General features: G+C 35.7%; 1 protein-coding gene across 1 annotated transcript; it reads left to right on the forward strand.

The window, feature by feature from the left end:
• The first annotated feature begins 2,603 nt into the window (after window positions 1-2,603).
• Window positions 2,604-25,203, forward strand: LOC138322010 (uncharacterized). The gene is made up of 14 exons (XM_069266070.1): window positions 2,604-4,093; window positions 5,259-5,407; window positions 5,927-5,971; window positions 6,333-6,442; window positions 10,055-10,285; window positions 10,431-10,744; window positions 11,068-11,433; window positions 20,712-20,728; window positions 22,160-22,324; window positions 22,711-22,755; window positions 22,879-22,988; window positions 23,098-23,328; window positions 23,716-24,029; window positions 24,317-25,203. Exons 1-14 carry the CDS (start codon window positions 4,054-4,056, stop codon window positions 24,694-24,696), a joined length of 2,517 nt encoding a protein of 838 aa, XP_069122171.1. The 5' UTR covers window positions 2,604-4,053; the 3' UTR covers window positions 24,697-25,203.
• The last annotated feature ends 904 nt before the right edge of the window (window positions 25,204-26,107 follow it).

Genomic DNA, 26,107 nt, shown 5'->3' on the forward strand with positions numbered 1-26,107 from the left:
GCCTTCCTCACAGGGAAACTCAATGCCAAAAGTGAGGTGGTGCTAAGGGAGGCATTAGGAATTTAGATAAAGTCAGCAGGAAGAAGAGAAAAGATAAGATCCTAAATTTAGGCGCCTTTTACGAGCGTTATGCATGAGCAGACTGCTGTGTCAATCGGATCCGCTCGGAAAAAAATTCCGGTAATCTTTATAATTAACACGATGGTTGACGGAAATTACTCCCGAGATGTCGTCGCGATTGACTGCTGTGTGTCTCGGCCAGGTAATGCTAGGTTTACACTATGTTCCCGGCGATCACGGTAGCCCCGTTTGCCCGAAACGTGGTGCGCCGTGGAATTTTGGCTATTTTTGTCTCTGTATTCAAGTTGAGCTAGGTCTTGTGAAGTTTTGCCACGGTCTTTTACGGATTACGTCATGGACCGTGGATATACGGGAAAGTGCTGTTCCGGAAGGTTAAAGGTACACTACGGCTTTAGCACGGTCTATCAAGGATACCACTACGTTCTCACTAGGCCTGTTACGATCTGATGAGGTCTGCTACGTTTTACACGTTTTGATCAAGCTCCGATACGTTTTTCACGGTCCGCCAAGGCTTACTAGGGATGAAAGTCTGATGACCGGGATTTTTTTGAAGCAAATGAAACAATATTTATTGCCGAAAATTTCATTTCAAACACATTTTAATTACAAATTATATTTGGTATGAATATATATAATTATTATAGCTAAGTATTTTTACGCCATTTTTTTCTGTAATGGCTAATCACTTAATCTGTCTTTTGCAATAATAGCTTTTGTATAATTTGATGGTTTTAATGTGTTTGATAATGACTATTTCTATTTAATAATACAAATAATCCATGAAGTAGCAAATATGTACCAGGCCAGGCAATGATACTTCATCAGATATTGGTTGCAACGTAAGACCGTAATAAGACGTAAGACCGTAATAAGACGTATGGCCCTGCAGGTAGGGCGTTAGAATTGTACCTGCTGCCCCTATTGCATGATCGTAAAAGGCGACTAAATTTAGGATCTTATCTTTTCTCTTCTTCCTAACTGACTTTATCTTTCCTAATGCCTTCCTTGGCACTGCCTCACTTTTGGCCTTGAGTTGAGCGTTTGCCCCTGTGAGGAAGGCTCTGGGTTCTGTCCCCTGGCCGAGACACACCAAAGTCTATAAAAGTGGTAGTTTCTGCTCCTGCTTAGCGTTCAGCATACAGGGAGTGGGACGACTGGTTCGCCCGTTGTCAGTATAATGTGACCGGGTGGAGTGTGTTGCTTGGTGTCTTCGGCGGCATGCTTCAGTGATATAGCACTATAAAAAGGGCAAAAGTTCCACTATACCAGAAGACACAACACGAACATACCGCAGTCTCCCAGTACACTCACCTCGCACAACAGACACGCAACACACCGCATACATGGGAGGCCGTCCTTACATGACCATAGCTGTTAATAGGACGTAAATAAATCAAACAAACAAACAAACAAACAAAAAAGTAATAAGACGTAACACGCCGTATCACGTCGGGCTTTCAATCGCTACAAGCCGTGATGTGCCTTGACAGAACGTATCGAAACGGTTATCATCCACCTTGGCTTGCCGTCAAAACCTTGACAAACCTTGACAAAACGGCACAAAACGTGCAGCCAATCTGCATCAACCGTGATAAAACGTGGAAAAAAAACGCAACAGAACGTCACAAAACTTGAAATCACCGTTAGATTCCGTGAAACGTGCTTGCTGCCCGTTCCACCACGGACCGTCTGGAAGTTTTGTTACGGCCTCGCACGCATTGTTACGTTTTGTTACGTCAATCCCGTTTTATGACGTCCGGTGGCGTTTACCATCTGTACCGTGACTGCCGTGGCAAATTTTTTGACAGTTTAAAAATCTGGCACGGCATCCACGGTAATCACGACCGCTCACGTTTGTCTATCACGTCCTTCTGCGTTGTCTCAAGTTGTCTCGCGGTCACCACATTTTGTCCACGGTGGCCCGAAACGGGGCTGCCGTGGCCGCCGGGAACATAGTGTAAACCTAGCATAATATTGGAAGAAGAGGAAATATAAGTTCCCAAATTATATTTGTTGTCTTTTATGATCATCCAAGCGTCAAACGATATTGTTATGACTTAGTAATGAAAAAAACTAGTCTACACATTAGATCGTGGGGGATTACTTGTTTCCATTGATTATGGTATCAGATCTTTATTGTTATTGTCGTTTGCTCTGTTGACAGAGAGCTCTTCTGTCTTACGTCTTCTTTGGCATTGCCTCAGTTTTGGTTTTGAGCGCTCGCCGCTGTGATGATGGTCTGGTGCACGTGTGTGTCCCCGACTTGTTCTTTATATTACAATTTAGACTGATATGGCGTCGTCAATATCAACGAAAGTTTTTAAATACCTGCTCACTTTTCATCTTTACATATGTATGCATATCACAAATTCGCTAGCGAAGTTGGCAGATAAGGACTTTTTCCAAAGTTCGTTTTGGTGACCCTTATATATCCCTACGGCCTAATAGTCCGAAGGCCCGTTAGTCCGAAGGTCCAATAGTCCGAAGGACCTTTAGTCCTGAGGCCCGTTAGTCCGAAATAAGTAAATATTGCATTGTATATAGTAATTATAATTAACGTACAGTTGTATTTTCACGAAATCATCTTTCAGCACTGCTGATATGACAATTTCTATGAGCGGCAAGTTCTATTTCTTCATGGGGCATTGCAAGGTCAAAAATACATCAAAAGAAAAATATTAATAATAAAAAAGTTTATAGTTTATGTTTTATAAGATAACTCACAAGCATACGTTCTATGAATTATCTTACAAACATACAAGCTTGAAGATGATTGTTTTGTTTGAAACGTTCGTTTCATTTCGAGAACTGTTTACATGTAAATTCCAATTATATTATCGGTTTTCGAACTATAGGGCCTTCGGACTATTGGGCCTTCGGACTAATGGGCATTCGTATTAACGGGCCTTCGGACTATTGGGCCGTAGTGATATAAGGCGGTCTTCTTCGTTTTTGTTATAAAATTGAGCACCATACTGTTAACAAAAACTGTGTTAATTTATTAGGACATCCATGCTCTAGTTTGAGTTTATGGATATTTATAACTTTTTAAGGGAAGTGGGATATGATTTGTCATTAAATCCACAACTGTCAAGTGTCTCTGATCATTTCCGTTACACCAATCATACTTTGTGCCCTAGAAAGAGTGATAATCAACATTATCATATCCCGTTTAGTATATTATCTGTATTTTGCAGAAATGTAATATTAAATAATTCATATAATAATATTAAAAGGCAACTAAATTGGGACCTTACGACGTTCTTATTCCTTATGTCTCCATTGGCACTTTTTTGGGTTGAGTTAATTAGAACATATCCATACTCAAGTTTATGGATTTTGTAACTTTTTAAGGGGAGTGGGTTATGATTTGTTATTAAATTCACAATTGTCTTTTTCTCTTAAAGTATTTGTTTTCTATCTTGCTACTTTAACTTAGGGTATTATCGATACTTTCTTTTAAAATACATTTCCATACTCGTTATTATATGAATGTACACTAAAAATGAAATATAAAAATGCAAAGACGGAACATAGTATTTGTTTAGCTTTTTACATAATGCACGTACATTGTAGGTTTATTTAGAAATAGCTCCGAGTACTATTGCTCATCTCAACGTTCATTTACACAATTTTATACCTTGTATAATGCTCAACTAACAAAATCTCTCGGAAATGATTCTAATTTTCATATTTATTTTAACGACGCAGAAGAAAGTAGTGACGAAATAAGATTATGTAGTCAAATTAGTCGCTAATGTTGTTTTATTAAAGAGTTGGATGGGGCTGAATCTGTACCCTTTGAAGTGGTTACGGTGCATCACTGTGTGGTATTCTATGACATCGTACAGGTGTATCGTGATGTCTACGGATGATGAAGGAGCAGACTTGTCGATAGCCACGAGAGTTGGTATCTAGTGCGCGCATGTCGAATAGAAAACGTAACTGTGTAGAGATAGGAGAAAGGGCAATATGGATCCTGTATATGTCTTTTGTGCTTTAATTTTATCAGGTAAGTCAGTTTTAAATTAACCAGTTCCCATCGATTTCTCTTCTATTGAGATACATGTTAATTATCATATTAATGAAATAACGCATTTTATGTAAATTTGCTTCGTTTTATATTTTAATGGTTTCAAACTCAGCACCGTTTCCCTCTCCAATTGAACAATTTTTTACTTGAATAGGCCGTTGTCAATAACTATTTTTATTTTTCTATTCAAAATACTGATTTCATGCAAAATTTAGTGTTTAGTTTTTGGCAGTTATTTCAATAAATTATATGCGTACATGCATGCGTAAAATGTTATAATTATTATCGCTTCACTGCAGCAGACGGACTTTGTTTTCTACTGATGTACGTGGAATATGACAGAATACAGAGGAACTAAACATAAGATTTTCGGTTTAATTTTTAGTAAATAATTTTTCAGAGAATTTGAGCATGAACCTATAGTTCCTATTATACACATGTTTTATTCTGTATTGGAACCATATTACGCCTGACGACAGTAAAGTATTTAATGAAACGTAAACAACTCAGTTTCTTATTTATAATGCACACGTTGTTTGAATCATTATCTACATGTGGTGTCTTCTGTTTGGGGTCTTAGGCAGCATATTCCAGTGAGACAGCACTATAAATCGGTTACAAGGAAACACGACACGAACATACAGTGTCCCGAAACACACACGATGTATTGACTACACAGAATATCGTCCTTAAATGACCTTAACTGTTGGTATTTTGCAATTTACAAATAATATGTCACCTTCTACAGTGCAATCTCACCGAACTTTGTGAGGGAGAGAAAGGGCTTTGTTGTAAGACATAAATAATATATCATATTCAGTATCCTTCAGCAAAAATGCCAAAGGAAAATGGTAAGACACTGAGGAACTGAAACTATTGAAGATTCGAAATGAGATCTTTTAAACTGACTGAAATATAAAGGATATGAAACTTAAATGCGGACCGACATGCAACGTTAAATGATGATCAGATAGTAACAACGGAAGTATTTTCACTTGGAGCTAAATATTATACAGATTATTGTGAGACAATAATGGATAGCAATATCCGAAAAAGAGGACATATACATATCATTCAATTTCTTTTATTTCATTCATTATGTAACTTAAATTTTTCAAAGTTGATACTTAAATCATCATTGTAGGCTGCCATGTTGTGTCAGGATGGTCATCAAACGGAGAGATGGCCGTGAGGCAGGATTTCATAGAGGCCGACACCTACCACTACCTTGTCCGGCCTAACGCCACAGTACAGGCCAAGGCTGGCCTCAGTATCCTCACCATCAACGGACTGGTAAGGTCATTTGTAGGCTTAGTGAGGTCAATAACATACCTAATCAGTCAGAAGAAATAATTTGTTAATGTCTCCTGATAATAAGTAGGTCAAAATTGAGGGCTATGTAGTATTAATAGTAATCTAAGAGACAAAAAGATAATTATAATGGCGGATAAATAAGTCAAGGTGAACTGGCAAGGTCATAAGTTGGCTTAGTAAAACCAATTGTAAAATGATTATATAGCCAGAAGAAAACTGTTAAGTCATCGGAGAGTAAATAGGTCGCGAAGAGGGGGAGGGGCTAGACAGGTCAAGAGTCGACGAGTGTAAAAGTTATTAGGTCATTGGAGAATAAGTAGGTCAAGAGGGGTTACACAGGGCTAGTGTGAATGAATGCATTAATAATAGCATTCAGAAATAACATTTTGTTAATGTACTGTCAATACAGTGATGCATTCTTATTGACGTTTTACAGTCAATGATTTGTCGATGAACAAAGCCAATAAACTTGACAGGTAATATTTGGTTTTGTTTCAGGACAACGCTGCCCAGCAGTTCTCAGTGACTGGTTGGCTGACAGTGGTAAGTTTTCTACGTATGTTATAAGCTATTAGACCCATTTCCCTAGTAATGAAAGTAAATTACGAACAGGCTCATAGAAGTCAATCAAAAAAGAAACTCATACCGCATATAAAACTAAAAGTCATTAAAAGATGCCAAAATTTTACGATGTCCAGACTGATTAAAAAACACCTTTTCGACTAAAGTTCAGCATTTCGTGACCCCGTACGTTGGTCTCTTACCATCGCAAAAGTGAAGGAAACTGGAGTGCTAGCGACATAATACCATACAACTTAACCACTCCCCTTCAAACCATATGTTTTATTTACCATATTTATTTGGTTTCCATTTTCAATAAACTATACAAATTGTTTAACTACAGGAATGGGAGGACGAGCGCCTGTCATGGACACCTGGCAAGAAATATGACGCTGATCATGTTTATTCTACTTTTGGTGAAATCTGGATTCCAGAACTTTTCGTCGACAACTCGTATGTATATAACATCTAATTGCTAGCTTTAGGTAACCTGTTATCAAAACAAATGATTGATTATGGATGAAGGTACATATGTAGCCTAAAACTTAAATCAGAAATATAACATCAATGTTCTCCGCTTTTGCAGGTGTAGGTGTTGTAATGTATAGTTGATGCTATTGACTTGGTAGAATGTATTTGTGTATCATTGCTTGACGCTCTCATAGCAATAACGGCTGTAAGGAAAACATCATCTGTTTAAAATTCTTCCAAAAAGAATAATTCTTTTTAAATGTTATGGAAACACTAGATATGAACCATAACATGAATTATAGAATGGAAGTTTAAGTGAATGGTTTGTAAACCTGGCCTTCCGCCAAACGACGCAGCCCTACTTAGTTAATGCATTCGGCATTAACATTGACCATTACATAAATAGGAATATTGTCGATGGTGTTAATCTAGTTATCTTAGTGTTTGAAACATACCATCCTCGATATTCCAGGGCTATCTTAGTGTTTGAAACATACACCAATTAGATTAACCAGATAGCGTAATGACTTTTGTCTAAATAGAACATGGATGATGCATTTCATCATACGAAGATTGGGTTTGGTTACTTTAGTTTGATGCGGCGTCGCCATTAATGCATACTAATTGTGCATGTTGCAACTCATTTGCACATCATTCTGTATCTTGCACGTTCATTTGATATAGAAACATGCTATTTTTGATTAAATAGTATTGGACGGCATATGCTAAGACGTGAAGATGACATCATGAAAATCCACTTTTGTTGAGGCTTGAAGTCCAGATTCTAAAATATAAGGTTAATCATTTATTTTGGTTAGCCCTAGTTACACGTACCCTGCCCTGACACAAAAGGTAGCCTTTTTCGACACACGCTAAACATCTATCTGTTAAAATGCCCACGTCAGAGCCAAGGTGATTTAGATGGCTAATATGTTGTTTACTTGAAATAATTTGAAATTAAAAAAAAGAACCTGTACATTATCAACGGTGTATGGTTTTGTTTCATTTTATTACTCTATCTTCGCTAACAGGAACATAGAGTATCTTTGCGTTTTATGGTATCACAAACTTTCTCAGATTATTTATCTAAGAAAAGGTTTGTAAAACCAAGACACCTAATAACAGAAAAAAATTATACCGATAAAGGTATACCACAAACTCTGACTGAAAGAAATCTGGAGATGAAAAATGTATGATATCCTCATCACTCTGACAACGACTGATAAAACGGAATTGTACATTTTTCGTCTTGTTCAATTCTTTCATTCCGAGCACCGTTATACTGCGTTATATATACAATTAATATCTTTAAGATAATGTTTACTGCTTAACTGTTGTTAATGATTGCAGAGATATCATTCATAGAAAAGTGATATAGAAGATGAAAGGAAAGTCTCTAATGAATGAAAATCTGGTTGAAAAAATCGTGAAAATCTCACATTCACATTATTTTGTGGATCTAGTGGCCAACAATGACTGAAGATAAAGTATAGAGAAATAAACTCACACATTTCTATCACTGTATAGACTGATTCACTGCTTTACAAAACAGTGTAAGGTTGTAATATGCAAATACTGATACATAAAACATAGTGATGATAACGGACGTATTATGTTTAAAGTAGGCATTTAATCCTAAGGCATTTAACACAGGGAACGGGGGAGGGTAGGGTAAATATAACTGCTCATGTATGATACAAGAGGCCCACGGGTCTTAACCGTCATCTGACTTATGGTACAAAACAACAAAGTCACAGTATAAAGTAGTGGTTAACGATTAAAATGAACAATACAAGGAACTCCTTCATATTGAATATGTAAATTTCAGAAATAGGTATATAAAACCCCTATTGACCAATTTCAATTGAGATCGGAGACTGAAAACTGAAAACGGGAAGTTGGCCAGCGGCCATCTTGAAATACCAAAAACTTTACATGTTGTTAACAATCTCTTGAAACCCCTATAGACCAATTTTCATTGAGACCGAAGACCGAAATCTGAAAACAGGAGGTGGGCCAAGGCCATCTTAGAATACCAAAATCTTTACGAAAATGTTTGCATATTGTTCTGCATCCCTTAAATCCCTTATAGACCAATTTTCATTGAGATCGGAGACCAAAACCTGAAAACAGGAAGTGGGCCAGCGGCCATCTTGGAAAATCTTTATATAAAATATGATTGTACTTCCCTAATGATGTTTTACGCCAAATATGGATGGAATCCACTCAAGGGTTGAGGAGGAGTAGGATTTTAAAGCCAAATTTCATCAAAGTTTCCCCTTCTGAGCCCCAATCCCTCTGTCCCCAGGGGTCAGACCTAACTCGTCCAAATAAAATATGATTGTCCTTTCTCAATAATGTTTTACACAAAATATTGATTTAATCCAATCAAGGGTTAAGGAGGAATGAATTTTTAAGCCAAAATTAAGAACAATTTCCCATTTTGGGGCCCCACTCCTCAGCCCCTAGGGGTCGGAACAGGCTCATTTGTATAAAATACGATTGTCCTTTGCAAATGATGTTTCACACCAAATATGGATGAAATCACACAATAGTTAAAGAGAATTAGGACTTTAAAGCTTAAATTAAGAAAATTTGCCTATTTGGGGCCCCACCCCTCAGCCCCTAGGGGTCTGAGCAGACTCATTTATACAAAACATGATTGTTCTTCCCCAATTATGTTTCACACCAAATATGGATGAAATCCATCTAAGGATGAAGGAAGGGTACGATTTTAAAGCTTGAATAATAAAGAAAATTTCCCCTTTTAGGGCCCTGCCCCTCTGCCCCTAGGAGTCGGACCAACCTCTTTTATATAAAATATGATTGTCCTTTCCCAATAATTTTTCGCACCATTTGGATGAAATCCATTCAATGATGAAGGAGGAGTATGATTTTAAAACTAAATTTAAAAAAAATTCCCCCTTTAAGGGCCCCTACCCTCAGCCCCTAGGGGTCGGAGCAGGCTCATTTTTATAAAATATGATAACCCCTTCCACAAAATGTTTCAAACCAAATTTGGTTGCCATTCATCAAAGGATGAAGGAGGAGTAGGCTTATAGCTTAAATTAAGAAATTTTCTCCTTTTGGGACCCCACCTCTCAGCCCCTAGGGGTCGGACCAGGTTCATTTATATCAAAAAAATGATTTTCCTTTCCCAATGATTTTTCACACCAAATATGGATGAAATCCATCCTAGGATGAGGGAGGAGTAGGATTAGAAAATTTACATTTTGGGTCCAACCCCTCAGCCCCTAGGGGTCGGACCAGGATGATTTATTTAATAAAATATGATTGTTCTTTCCAAATGATGTTCCACACCAATTATGGATGAAATCCATGCAAAGATGAAGGGGGAGTCTGATTTTAAAGCTAACATTTAGAAAATTTGCCCTTTTTGGGCCCCAACCCTCAGTTTTCCACTCAAGGGTTAAGGGGGAGTAGCGTTTTAAATTCAAAAGTTTACATTCATATATTCAAAATTTATTTTCTATGCCACATAATTATCTATATTTGTAGGTATTGCTGAACATACTTCGATAAAGTGGTGAACATAAATGTGCTCACAACAATATCATTGTTTATGTATTTCAGAGTTGAAGACGTATCCGTCCTCTATGATGAGAACCTCTTCCTGCGCGTCCGCCATAGTGGGATGGTCAGTTTAGACTATCCCCGTATCTTCCATACCACTTGTAATGTAGATGTGACGTCATTTCCGTTCGACACCCAGACTTGCGTACTGGAGCTGACTAGCTGGGCATACACAATTGATGAACTGGACCTCATGCATCTGATGCCAGAGGTCAACGCTAGGCTACTTAGGTAAACGAAGTAACATTTTTTAAATATCCTTTAATGTCAAGGGTTTGATGAATCATATATGCATTTATTAAGACTTAAATAAAGACATCGTGTAACTACATGAAATTGTACACTACGTCATCATGAATGTATTACTGTTTTGCAGTCCTAATGGTGAATGGAACTACCTGGGTTCTAAAGTCGACCGTGACGTCATAGTGGAACAAACGTCATCAGGTCAGGCGAGATATGCAATGCTGAGATTCTCAATTCAACTTGAGAGGAAGAGGGCATTTTATGTGACCAACATTATACTGCCGGTAACATTGACTGCTGTTCTAAATGCACTGGTTTTTATGATCCCTAACGACTCTGGGGAGAAGATTGGCTACGCTCTGACTATCCTACTGGCTCTAGCTGTTCTATTGACCATGATAGCAGATATCATGCCTCATACATCATTGCACGTCTCTGTGTTATGTAAGTATGTCTATAATTCTCCTATATTTTGGCTGAAATGTAAATATTTAGTTTTGACTCGTGTTTTATCATTTGTGTCTTGGATATACTACATGTAGTAGAATCCTTATATATCATTTTAAAAATATAATCTTACTGAAGTAATTGTAAAATTCAATACACACCACGATAGCTTTTTCCGACCCTCGTAGAATATTTATTTTGATTTACATTTTAATAACTTTCTTACTAAGACGGTTTTTTCATAATATCGTTGAACTTTATCTTCCACAATGTATGACTTTCATACTATTTCAATATTTTTTGTTTGTTTGTTTCCACAGCTTTTTATCTTGCTCTGACGCTGTGTGTATCCGTATTCTGCGTGGCTTGTTCAGTTGTTATTCTTCGTCTCTATCTGAAGAACCAGAATGAAGAACGACCAAACTGGGCAAAGATTTTATGGAAACATGTTGGCTTTCTAGTTCGAACGAATGTTTATCAAAGTGATAAGGAGGTGCAGCATATCAATTCTAACGGAGACGGAGAGTTGAAGTCGTTGTCCACAGGCAGTGCTGCTGTCCAGCCAGACACCGAAGCTGGAAGTATTCCAACCTGGGCAGATGTTGCGAACGCCCTCGATTGGGTCGCGTTCTTTGCTAATACTGCAATAATAGTGTTTGCCACCGTCATTATCATGGTCATTCTCTGTTTATGAAAATAAACCGCATATACTTACGTATTTTTTCTGCTTAAATACAAATATAGCTATCAGTTGGTTTCAATGTTAACGAATAATGTACTCGGTGTTTCGGTTATGAAGTGAAATTTACTAACCAGACGTAAATACATATTTCATTGAAATGTACACTTGACAGTGAAATATTAAGGTAACTAAATGGTAAATTCATTCATAAAAACTAGATTGGTCACAGCTATATTTGTTTTATTGGCGATAATTGCATAACATTCATTTGAATTTATTGTATGCTGAAACGTAAGATCTGCTAATCCAAGTAGTTAAGTGCTTTAGTATTCATCAAATCACAATAATCATACGTTTAGTTTGGGACTTACAAAAGTTAATAAATGATGATATTTGTAGAAATAGTTTTTCAAAAAAGAACGATTTAATATCTTTATAAGCTATTAGACACAATCAGGATTCAAGAATCACTCATTTCCTATTATAAATAACATATTCATTTCCCTTTAATCAAACTAATATGGTTCACGCTTGACGATATTATACAACAAAACACTCAACCTCCTACTCTCCCCCTCCTTGTCATCATCAAACATCAACTAATATGACCTAAGGATTTGGATCTCACTCAGAATAAAAATTGAAATAAACCACCCATTCAAGCTTTTATAACCATCCCACAATGATTCTGACACGTGTGCAAGACGCGTTACCACCAACTATTTAGTAACTGTAATATCAGATATATCTTATAACACATCCTGTCTATTGTATGGTTTTTATATTTTGGATGATTTCTCATTATTGCATATAATGCAAAGGTTTGTATATATTTTATCACGAATGTCAATAAACTAGTATGAAATATAAATATATTTGTTGTGATTTCACGATGATAACAAAACCATACAGATACAGTATAGCTCTGTTTGAGTTGTTGACAGCGATGATACGCTTGAAGCATTCCCAAATGTATTTTCATAAATTAGTGATGCTATGTGTTATCCATTCTAATTTCTAACGATACAAATTACATTTTTGTCCATTCATAATATGCATCAAAAACAAGGTTGCACAGTAGTTTATATTTAGTAAATAATATATAAATAAATATTTTATGACATTTATGTCAGTTTAATCGGTCTCAAGTTTCCGGAACTGCATTCCATTTTGTTTTGTAAATTGGACACGCTTTGGCTTTTTTCACCGGTAACAGGAAGCATTTTAATGGCACTATAAATAAATGGGTTAAAGCGCTTGAAAGAAATCCAGGATATTTTTCAGCCATCAGTTTAATTACCGTTGTTAAAAGCTTTGGTTATAACTATAGGTGTATTCTAGATTATTGTTTTTCTCATCCCCGTTAGTTTTCTTCTTCAAGCAATAAAGTATTCTCATTTGATTTTTTTTGTAACGTTACTTTGGTTTATCGATGTATGATCGGCGACGAGTTTTCGTTTACGGCCGATCGTTTGACCAAATTACATTTAATTAAATCAAGTAATCGTTTTTCCCCCTTATTTAATTATATATTGCTAAAATACTTTAATTGTTATGTTTGTAGCGTATCGATTTTGATGTTGAACAACATACTTTTAGGAAAATTGACATTCGTTTCCATGTAGTTCGACCAAAACCGGTAGAAATGGATAGACAGTCGGCGATTTCATAAAAGATGTCAAATGGTTTATTTCATGAAACTGATTATCCTAACTGTTATCAAGACCTAAATAGAGTACAAGTACATGTATATGAAAATGTCATTCTAACTAAGTAAATGCATATAACAATATGAACAAGTTCCGATGACAGGTTGTACGCAAATGAATCGTAATGATCTTGTGACGTAACGCTATTCTATTCCCTTTATTCAACCAATGGTTGTCGAAACAGATGTGTGTGCGTGTTACATTGCAAGTGTCTTTGCTTTTCATTATGTAGTTGTGGCACGTTTCATCAAACGAAACAAATTCTATATAACAGTTGTTATATTGTAGCCTGGCAACCTCTGTTTCACTGAATAAAGCATTGCTTTAAGTCAGCAAAAAGTAACATCAGAGAAGGATATAAAAGTTACTTGATATACATGTATAAACACTAGGCCTCACCTTGACTCTCTATTGTATTTTTAACCGTTAGATCTACAGTGCAGTCGCCATACTTCTCCATTGTTATTTCTGATGTTTTGTGCATTATTTTTATACGAAACATTCCTGCATTAATTGCAATATATCCGAGTTATGTATGTGTACACTCCAATCTCTCCACAGGTGTCTGTGTTGTTTTATTTCCCGCTTGAACTACCTTGTTAGCAAACGACCCTTGGTTTCGACATAAAGGCACCCCTGTAAATAGTATATCACCTGTAAGATATGTTTATAGTCTTAGGAAAAAAATAGGAAGAAAGTGTATCCGTTTGTGTGTCAAAAGGCACGTTTAACTTCTGATCTCCCTTTATCTAACCTTTGAACCATTCCGTACAATATATTCTACCTAAAGGCACAGGTGGTATCGACATAGCTATGACCTACTTGGTTTAACATTACCAAATATCAAACAGGCTTCTTTGAAAACTGGAGCTCTTTTTGAGGACTACAGGTTAGAGCCAGAGTTGACATGGAATAATAGTATCAAACCATTGAGCTGCTATAAAAGTCAAGGCGTACATGGGAGTTTCAAAATAACGTAACGACTCGTCTGGATAATCACCAAGACTGACTTAATTTATTCTTAATCATTAAGTTGACCTTGATTTGGGGCATAACACGTCTTTCACTGCGATATGTTACACCATGCATTCTTCTGGAATCAAAATAGACATATTTACATACATCTAACTAATTTGTTTTTCTTTATTTTTTCTTTTCTTTTTATGCTTAGATAGAGATATTCACTCAATGAACTTGATTGTTTTTACAATGGGAATTAATTCCATCACCACTGGAGATGCTAGTCACGCACAAACGTTATCGGGTATCGCGTGGTGCATGAATAGTCGCATTAGAATTTGGGAAGGAAATAGAAAGCAGAGCCTGAATTAATGCATTATATGATTGAGTTTACTTATATGGATGAATACATTAAAATATATAGCATGTTACATTCAACGTAAATTCAGTGAAATTACGGGAAATATGATGGAAGTAAAATTAAGCCCCAATGATCAAATTAACAGGTATAGATTCGTGTAAAGTTTAGAAAAAATATACTATTTCAGCTATAATTCACAGAAATACAGAACAACTTTTTCATTTAAACTAGGAATTTAACGCTACGAGGAGATGACCATTAGAACAAGATGATCCAGAAGTGTAAGCGTTTTATACTTCATCAATGACACCAGTCTAACAAATTAGAGTAAACCGAAAGTGCAGTAATATAGAAGGTATTGAAGATTTTTTTTCCGATGGGATATATTAACATGCACTATAACATTGAGTACATGGGAAAAAGCGCATGGTAAAATAATCGTTACTCTCCGTTTTATTGCATCTTTAAAATCAAGGAAATAAGAGTGTCTATAAGAATTTGCATTTAATACCGTTATAACCTACATAAAGTAGTTTCCTTATAAGAAGAGGGAGAGAAAAAAAGACTCACTATGTAACACTTGGGTTGTCACGGGTTCCCTGTTCCTCCTGTCATGCATTGTACGACATTACAACAAGAGATATCATTATTCAGAGACGTGTTTACCGGCTTATAGGAACCGTTTGGTATGTATTAACATTATATTCTTTTAATTTACTTAAAGAGATACTTTATGATGTTTTAAACAGATTAAAAACCTTAATTACATGTACGTTAATGCATTAAAGGGACAATTCAGTCTAAGAGAACATTAAAGTTTGTACATATATCGGAAAAAAACCCAGTTCTAATGGAAATTAGACCAGTCGGTTTTACTGTGATATGCATGAAAAGTCCGTGGTTGTGACATGTGTGTAGGTGTTCAAACTCGCTCGCTGTCCGCCATTACACATTGTGGTCGAACTTCTTGTATGCCGAACCCTGTCCCTTGCTCGTAGAGTAATGCAACTTTTGTCTAGAACTGCTCAAATCGCTCTGACATTAGTGTGTTTACCTTATTAGGTGAATTGTCTTGCCTAAAAATTATTTCATCACCTTCTCAGTGGTTATGTAGTTTATTTGTTTAACGTGCGTTACTTTGGCTCGGGTATGGGGACATCGTCCATATTGTACCTGCTTAATCGTATTGATCAACGATTTGATATTTCAACGATATTAATTAAAATACTTAACAATGTCGTGGAATTTATCAATGTTTACGTTATATGTTTCATAAGAAATGTAGAACAATACATTTATGCTATATTTTGCTTCTTGGTTATGTAAAAGAATTAGCCTGAGTAAATTGTCCCTTTAAATAATTTCTTGACCTACATCATATAATCTGGTTGTTGTACCTTGAATTCGATGAGGTAGAATCGTTTGCGTATGTCAATAGTGAAATATGAATATAACTCATATGAATAATCTTGTCTCATCGTGGTTGAATATAGCAGAAAAAAATATTTTTTGCTTCTTATTCTTTTGTTTTTGAAAAGTAGATCGAAGTATTGCTTAGTCATGAAAATATCACAAAATTTTGTATTTCTAATACAATGGTAGACTTGCCACTATAACCTTTTAAGATTTTCCCAGCAAAGTTCTGACACCAGATTATCTCTTCTCTAGTTTGAAACCTAGAATCATACATGTCGCAGAGACAAAATGTTAGTGATTATTTTAATATTCTAGAGACTGATGGCCAATCTCATGGATGCGATATCGTATATAAAATCATCTACATGTGGATGTATGCTTAGATATTTATATTTCATCATCTGCAACATGTAACCTGTCAAATCTAATATAAATATAGCTGACTTATGAGCGAAATGATGTATGCATATCAAAACAAACTTTATGATTGTATTTATAGACTGACATCCGGTTCTCATTTAGCAGCCTTTTCTCTTGCTGTGCGAGCTTCCAAGTTGGGCGTTTATAAGTTGATATGCAGGCAAACAGAACTTTAGTCGTTAGTCGTTGAAACAAAACTACGATGGCCGATAGCAGCTTGACACAAATATATAGTAAAGTAAATGTGTCACGCTGTTTTACAGCAATACTATGGCACAAAAATATCTAGTAAAATAAATGTGTAGCGATAATTTGTACAGTAAACAGTATGACACAAAAATCTCAAGTAAAGTAAATGTGTCAGATATTTTGTACAAAAAATAATGACACAAAAATCTCTCCAAATGAAAATGTGTCACGCTGTTTTACGTTACAGCATGACACAAAAATCTCTCGTGTAAAAGGAGACCGGAATGTGTAGGTAATCAAACATGTCATTTTGGGGCGAAGTGTCTTTTCGCGGAAATAGGTCTGGTATTCCAGAATGGCAGACAAATAATGGGGTGTTCTGCTGACTGAAGCTACAACACGATGGTAGACGTTTTTGTGTTCTAATAAAGCTGAAGGGATTCTTCATACTATTGTTTTCATTTACATTGACTAATGAGTTGGTGTTAGAAGAACCCAATTTATAGGCATACTTTTAACGTGGCATTAATATATTATAGTATGACGAAGTGCTAAACGGAACTTATCATGTTGGCAAATTGCTCTGCTTTTACAAAAGCGGTGTGGCGTAATGTTGGGGTGCTTTTTTTCCAAACAAGTATATATGCAAGTAATATCGAGTTTTCTTTTCGTAGAAATACCCAGTGAATTTAATAACTATAATTTGTTATAAGGCGTCATAGAAAAACCTATTACTTAACATGTTCTTTTCTAGTTTGCTTACAGAAAAAATATGATTTCATTCTCTCAAAATACAGGATGATACAATGTAGTTGTCCATTTCTTTTATTATATTATGTTTCGATGTTTTAATACAGTACTAACGCTATTGGTAAAAGACTAAACAATCTTGGACGTCCGTCTAAAAGAGGTCCACTTCGTCATACTATAATATATTCATGTCACGTCAAAAGTATGCATATTAATTAGCTTCTTCTAACACCAACTCATTAGTCAATGTAAATGAAAACAATGAACATGTATGTAGAATCTCTTCAGCTTTATTAGAACACAAAAACGGCTATCATCGTGTTGTAGCTTCAGTCAGCAGAAGTATCCCATTATTTGTCAGCCATCAAAACCTATACTAGTAACAAGTACTGTGTGGCACTTTAATAGGTGGAGTGCATATGTTGCAGGTTCGTTAATGGGACATATTTGTTTTTTTATTTCGGGGTTTTTATTCCGCGCTACACCGATTCCTCTATGTGCAATATTAACACTTGAACATAATAGTAGTAAAATTCAAAATGTTTCGCCGGTATTTTAATTTCGCGGATTTTAGGGTAACAACGAATATAGCGAAAATACACATCCGAAATGTACCCGCTATAAGTAACTAACTAACGATATAGGCCAAATGGTTCATAGATACCATCACCTTCTAAACATATAACACACCGAGGCTATAGCTAGTAAACATTATACAACTAGTGTGTTCGTCTCGTATAGATGAAGGCTTCTCTTAAATTAAAAACTTAAGAAGTGCAGAAGGCATACACTGCATTGTGTGCACAACATTTATAATGACATTCTTCAAATAACGTTCATTTTGTAATGTCAGATAATAACAAAATAACTTTTCAACCATCAATTTATTGAATATCATGTTAACTAAGATATCTATCAGCTACGTACATATATACCGTTCCGTACATACGTCGAATTGCTATACAAAGACAAATAAAAAGCAAATATGGCATTATCACAAGAACATTGTTTTTGTGTATTTTATTAGCTTCTGCGAATAATTTTGACTAAAAGTATTTACACGTGTCTTCAATTATATGTATAGCTTTTATGGTTATCAAATGCAAATGGAATGTTTGATGTTGAGATAGATAGACAATACTTACAAATAATTTTTATTAGTTCTGTTATATCACAATATTTATCAATAAACATTTCTATATAAAATATCACAATCGACCTAAGAACAGGATGAGAAAGAAAGATGAAAAATTCTGTTAAATATCGAGACGCCACATACCTATACTGAATCATAATTAACGAGCTTCATGATACAGTCAGGCACGGTTGTAAACCACCGCTGCTGGGGGCAACAAAATCATTTCGTTATAAATATAGTTCGTTTTATATGTATTACAGACATCTTATATGAACCTTGGCGAAGCGAAAATAACTACTTACAATACTGAATTCGTTGTAAGCGAGTTCGTCATATACGCGTTTTACTGTATCACAATTTTCAATAAAAAAGAACAGTTTATTCTTCACAATCTTCAAACTATTATGAACAGGTTATCAAATTCCGAACATATTTATTATATCAAGTACATTATAAAGTGTCACATCTTTCTGTGCATGCTGTCACGATCGTGCAGGAAAGCTAGTTATTCAAACAATAGTGTATTTTCATAATCTAGATTGGTAATCAGAAAACGGGATACAGAACTGGAGATCTTGCATACGATAAACATTTTGTATAGAGACTACAAACTGTTAAAAAAAGTTGTGAAAGTTTATCCGTCTCGTCGAGATTAGATAAAAATCCGTCTTATTATATGTTGTGTCAGTTTGTAGATCAAGTTTTGTGATCTTTTAGATGCACTGGATACATCCTATTCAGACCTTCCCGATATACATTATTCAATATTTTACGAATAGTTAGGATATCTATATATTATCATGCTGGTCATGATTAGAATCATGGAATCCTCCTAATTATTTAAGATTTTTTAGTAAATAAGGTTCGTTCGGAGATATTCTGCTTAACATCAAATCAAATCATTTAGGAAAGGTAATTTCATTTCTTCTACAATGCGTCGTGTTATTCTACACACAGGCTATGGTATGAATGTGCTGGATGTTGGATAAATATATTGATGTTCCAATAGTCGGATAACACCTTCCGGCCTTTTGATTGTTCGAGATTTTAACCTTTGATCCGAACTTCTTTTTTTCTCATTGTCCTGTCACATGTTAAAATTCAAGCAGGAGTAAAAAGTACACTTGTTTTAGACGTTGATTAACTCTACTAAAGGCCAGATTCATGAACCTTTCAAAGCTAGGCGGTCAACTTAAAATATCCTCAGGAAGGCGTCAGGGAAGAATTTTCTTTGAGAGAAATTTGAAAGGACAGAAAGTATAAATATCCCCTCTTCATTTTAATTCGTGTAAAACTCTAAATCCACGCTTGGTACAGTCTAGTGCAGCTTCAGAAAACAGGCACCGTTGAGATGGAATTTTTGTCCAAAAGGTGGTTTCATACCTAGCGTATGTGATTCATTTTTGTTATGTTCGTGTGTACTAGAGAAGCATCAATTTGTCTTAAACATACTACTTGGAGTCCAAAACAATGCCTTCATAATGAACCATGCTAAATGTTACCCATGTAACACCATGTAATACAACTTATAACACTACTAATATACCGTTATGCACTATCCTAAATAAATCATTTAAAGACTTTTTACAAGTGAAAATTGATGTGGGCTTAAGTTACACAAAAACACTTTGAATAATAATGATGTTTTATTTCGAAGAATTATTTGCATACGTAGCAAAATTATCTCGAAAGAAACCATCATGTCATGTCTGGTTCGCACGTATTAAACTACGACAGACAACAAAGGATATTACACAATTACATTAGCGTAATGATGATCCCTAATTGGAGCAGCCGTTAACGGGGCAAATATGTATTACATAGATTTATTATGGTTTTTAGGTTATTGCTGCTAGCTTTTCCCCTACAAACTCGATCGTGTATAAGAAAACAAGCATTACTGCTATGCATTTTGTCTAAGGATTATTGCATACCATGTTTCCCAGGTCAATTTATATATTTTATTTGCACAATTGAAAGATCAAAGTACAAGTTTATAACTGGATATCTTACTTGTGGATAAATAAAGCATTTTTAAGACTTTTCGCCACGTGATGATTTTATACTGCATATCACATATAAAACACATGAAAAATGCTACATAGCGAATAATTTCACAATTACGCTATTTAAAACACATACAAAACAAGTGTCTGGTGGCATAAACTCATCTAAACAGCAATTTTTATATGGAGACGGAAGTTATTGACAGTGTCAAAGTAAGTCCTTTTATTTCTAAATTATGTCTTTTACATGAAAAAAAAGCAAGTAGAGCTTCGCTCTTCCCGTGTCGTGCATGATTTATATTATATTTCCTATGACGTGCTTGCATATTACAGTGGTAACTCCACTGCAGGTAGGTATCGATTGTTGCGTCATTATTGTGTGAGCGCATGCGCAATTCACGTCTTTTTCTCCGACCGAAAACTATGACGTTACCCTCGCAAGCACATGACGTCACAATCAATACCCACAAGAGCAGATAACTGTAATATGCAAATACAGAATAATTCTAATTGATATTTTTACAGTATTACAGAATTGGAATCATTGGAAATCTTCTGAATTGTGTATCAACGGATCATGTGTATTCCTACAGCGAACACCATTCTTGAACGTCTGCTCTTCTTGTTAATGCATGGTCAGTATCAAACGTGATAAGCGACAAGTCTCTACATTTGCCTTCTAAATTCATTGAATTGATACCAAAAAACTGTCATATTCTGATATAATCTTATATTGATGCATTTTGTATATTTTATACAATGTTTTAAGTATTATCATTATCATTTTGGATCTTTTTCACATCTGGAAAATTTAAAGATAGTTGATTGATCATAAAAATTCTTGCAAATATTGTAGAAATATTTTGACATTCTACTTCTTTTCCAACCTGTACAATCTATATCGAAGAAGTGACAACAATGTACAAATTGAATGAGTATACGTCAACATATTTCCTTTTTACATAAATTACCTGATGTGCATTGATCCCAGCTTGTTAGAGCAGAATATGCTACGACTCCGTGTACAGTATTGCCAAATTTTCCCTTTGTAGGCCTTATTCTATTTTCTGTTTTCATTAATGGAAACTAATATGTTTGGAACACCCACATATTGGCATACAGCAATGGAAATTAACACGAAATCATATTTCTAAGCTAAAGGATTGGTCATGGTAAGTGGTAACTGGCCTGTTGGCTGACCTTACTGCAGATCGTTATTATCCGTTTCAAAGTGTAAACAAAGGATGCATCAATAGCATACATCACCTCTAAAACTGTTATTGAGGGCAGCGAATTTCGAGGTTAAAAAGGTAAATATAAAGGAAAAAGAAAAGGATTTATGTTACTTACGTTTGTATACGAAAACATCATATGTGGTTATCTGTTAATGTTTTTTAGACAATAATTAACAATCTTAAAATATCAGTTTAAGGTAATATACATAAAATTACATACATCATTGTATCAAAATGTATCCATTATTTAACCCGACGTAAAATTCTGAAGCTATGAATAAGCGAATTATGCAATTTGTTACCATTTTAATAGACATACATCTCAATTTTCTTTGACTTTAAAAATATCCTATTTTGGAGAAGTTAATTTTACCTCTTGGCTATTCTGTATTTGCATATTAGTTGTCTATCCTTGCGGACAGAAATTGATTGCGAGTGTAACGTAATATTTTTTAGAAAAAAACCTGACGTGAATTTCGCCCACAAATTAATGACGTCACAATAGATACCTACCTACAAGGGAGGTAACTCTGTATTATGTAAAAGTTGTATTATATCATCTTAGTGACAGTCGTGGTATGCTGGTCCTATGAAGCAGAGCTACATGTCCGGACTCAAGTCTTTGATGAGACTACATACCACAGGCTTATTAGACCTGTCACTAACATGTCTGTGAAGATAGGCTTAAATCTTCTCTCCGTCAACCAGCTGGTAAGTTAGTCTGTAATGTTACTGATACGGACAACACAGCAAAAATATAAAATAGCTTTTAAAAGATATGTAAGAAGGACCCCTGAAAGGTACCAGATGCTCACATAATGCTGTGTTGTAGTGTTTGGTGGTTTTTTTCAATATGTTCCAGAGAGCTAGTTCTTTAAAATAGGCACCATTGTCTACCAAACCCACTGCAAGGAGACACACTAAACATAAATAGTTCCCAAAAACTATCATCAAACATTGCATGGAATACATTGAATACAGGCAAGTCAAGCATTGTTAAGCATAACCAACCAACCAAGCAGACAACCTTTACATTCTACTTCATATGTTAGAATCAACGAAAAACCAGTTGGAATATTTTATTTATTTATTTTTAGGAAATGATTGACCAGAGCCTGAGTGTGACCGGGTGGTTTACAGTGGTAAGTAATTATACGTATAAACCACAGTGTATTCTTTGTGTTTTCTATCATTATGTTCAATAATTAACTTCTTACGAAAATGCTTTTAGTTAAGATACAGATGCATTTTTTTTATTTATCTAGGAATGGAATGACCAACGACTGAGCTGGACCAAAACAAATTACGATGACGTAGACCACATCTATGCTACGGATAGCGAAATTTGGAAACCTGAACTTATGATTGATAATGCGTAAGTAAAACAGATATTAAATTCCGTGTGTTTTGTTGTGTTTTGCTCTTGATTATGCTGCATTTGTTTATATTTTCACGTATTTACCATGGTAAATCTTTTGTTTTAGGGTTGATGACGTATCGATCCTACAGGACGATAACCTGTTGTTCCGTGTGTCCTATACCGGGAAGGTGGACTGGGAGATGCCCCAGATCTTTGTTACCTCCTGTTCTATAGACACCACCTATTATCCATTTGATACACAAGAGTGTGCCATCGACGTCACCAGCTGGTCCCATTCCAAAGACGAACTGGAACTTTTTCATCTGCGAAACTACGTCGACACAAACGATATTGCGTATATATTTTGTTTTGTAACATACAAAGTTTTAAAAACAAACCTGCTTGATATGATTTTGTTTGATTATTGAGAAGTAAATTCCGTTTTTTGTTTTTTTCATTCTTCCTTTCATATCAGTTCGTGAACTTTTCTTGCATAATTAATTAATTGTCCTGTCATATAAATGCATTTATTTGCAATTATTATATTCAGGAGTGTCAATATATTGACCCATTTAATTATTCCGTATTTGAATAAAAAGGTCATTCAAATTAGCAGCATTGCTACCTTACCAAGAACCTCTATGACACACACTTTTAGTCTTTGACCAACCGACATGTACATTGTCTTCAGATGAATACTCACATTCTCCACATACAGATGTTGCAACCTTCATCTTTCCAGTGAAAACGGCGAATGGAAGTATGTGGGTTCTAGAGTCGAGCCATTGGTGATCAAAGAGACAATAGCCAACAGAACGACAAACTTCTCACTCCTTAAGTTTGTAGTCATCCTCAATCGTCGTTATGAGTACTACGTCGCAAACATAATACTTCCGGTACTCATTACCTCATTCCTTATCATCCTCGTCTTCGTACTTCCGGTGGACTCCGGCGAGAAGGTGTCGTACGCCTTGACCGTGTTACTGGCTCTGGCTGTGCTCCTGACCCTGATAGCGGACAGTATGCCTAACACGTCAAATACTGTGTCAATATTGTGTAAGTGTCTTCTTTTTTCCATTGGCCCTTTCTGTGAACCCAAAAACATTAAGGCGCTATAAACTGTAACTCTGTTACATTGATATTGACCTAGGTAACTTTGTAGTAATACTGGTAGACTAAATACATGCCGGATAAAAATGTAATGTTTGGTCGGACCAAAATAATCAATTTTATTTTCATTTTGTTGCAAAGTATATATACTATGTTCCAAAAGACCATATGATTTTGGTGAACATTGCAATGTTCGTTTCAAATGAATCTTATGGTAATGTCTAATTCCACAGCCGTGTACCTAGCCTACACTTTGATCATGGGAGTACTGGCGGTAGGATTAACTGTCCTCATCATCCGAATTCACTCACAGGACCCTGATAAACCAGTTCCGGTCTGGCTACACAAGGTAACACGGAGGTTTTTCGCGAGAGGAGCTTGCTGGAAAGACTATTGTTGCTGTCGGTATAATACAGATGATGTTGTTACAATGGGCCACACGTCTAGCGTAAACAAGGGGCAAAGAAGAGCGTGCCTGATGTACTCGTGGACTGAAATCGCCAAGATATTTGATTGGTTTTTGTTTGTCGCATTCCTGTGGTCAATGACTATTACAACACTGGTGTTCATGGTGACATTAAAGGCTGGAAGTGCATTTAACAAGCACGGATAATATTGCTAAATATGGTCAATACGTATTAATTGACCAATGGGACAGCATATATGTCCAGTTATGACTATTTACATCTTTTATAATAACTGTTAAAACTGTTTCCAATTTTCACAGATTAGTAAATAGCATTTTATAGGCTATGCCTATGATCTGTTTGATAAAGAGGATTTAACAACATGTCTCAGGCCTCATTCTGACAGATCAAATGTTTGCTGCCATCCTCAATTTTATCAATAGTAAGAAAACGTATGCTTTAACAATTATATCGGTTTTCTTTACTGTTTGAGTATACCATCGAAATTATCATATATGTGTGTCGTCTAATCAGAGATGTTGCTAAATGATTTCCCAACACAATTTCCCGCCAAAAACAACAATACGAAAACCGATTGGGCTCATTTTGGTAGAAGAAAAAATATTATAATTTCGCGTAATTACACAAAACTTCACCCAAAATGAGCCCAATCGGCTTTCGAACAAAATAATGTGTCACTGCTTAAAAGTAAAAACAAAACCCTACTCGTTTGATTCTGTTTGTTATTTAAAATGAAATAGGTATCAAGGATAGAGCAAGAGGCTCAACGTCCTGTATCGTTCACCTGGTTCATTATCAGGTTGTGCCAGTGATGTTTTGAATACAAGCGATATGTTTACTTCCTCACAGACTTTAAATTTACCAGTAATTTCCCTATCGGACTTCGCTCATCCTGCCCCCGATTACAGAAACTCTCTCTTTCCTATACGGATGTTCTGTCCAACCTTCATTACAATCCATGTGTTACTCTATAACTATTAGCTGAGTCATTCCTATTTACCTACACTGGGCCCCGCCGCTTCTGCCTCAAGTAAATACCATTGGTTGATTCATCAGCTTATTGATTGGTAAAGATTAGCTCTTATGAACAGTTTAGGTATTTGGCAATATTGCCTCCTATTTGTGAATGTCGTATGTTTTGGGAGGCTGCGGTATGTCCGTGTTGTGTCTCCTTATAATAGGACTTATGCCCTTTTTATAGCGCTATCTTATTGATCCATGTCGCAAAGGCACTAAGCAGAAACGTAAATTACAATTTTTAAGAACTATACTCGCAGAGGAAAAGGATCCAACACCTTCAACGCAAGGAAAAATGCTGACTCAAGGCCAACTCAAGGCGGTGTAAAGGATGAGTTAAAATCACTGCCTTATGACCAGTAAAGTTAATTACTAAAAGTTCAGTATAATCGTATAGAACGCATTAGGACAGCCGAAATGCATGACACCAAAACAACTCAGCCATGTCGGATACGCAGTCAGATTAATCGAAATAATGTAATATAGTATGTTGGTAAAGCGGTGACATAAAAAAGAGCCGTCCTTATGGCCCAATTCTCTACAACCACTGTGGTTCTTCGATCATTGCCACGCATGGTC

The sequence above is a fragment of the Argopecten irradians genome, chromosome 4 (genome assembly GCF_041381155.1).
Source record: "Argopecten irradians isolate NY chromosome 4, Ai_NY, whole genome shotgun sequence".
NCBI lineage: Eukaryota > Metazoa > Mollusca > Bivalvia > Pectinida > Pectinidae > Argopecten > Argopecten irradians.

Bases quoted from the DNA above. Each gene is read 5' to 3' on its own strand.
- LOC138322010 (XM_069266070.1), top strand. From the start codon at position 4,054: ATGGATCCTGTATATGTCTTTTGTGCTTTAATTTTATCAG. The intron at 6,443-10,054 runs GTATGTATATAA...TATGTATTTCAG, and splicing joins GAACTTTTCGTCGACAACTC to AGTTGAAGACGTATCCGTCC. The intron at 10,286-10,430 runs GTAAACGAAGTA...ACTGTTTTGCAG, and splicing joins GTCAACGCTAGGCTACTTAG to TCCTAATGGTGAATGGAACT.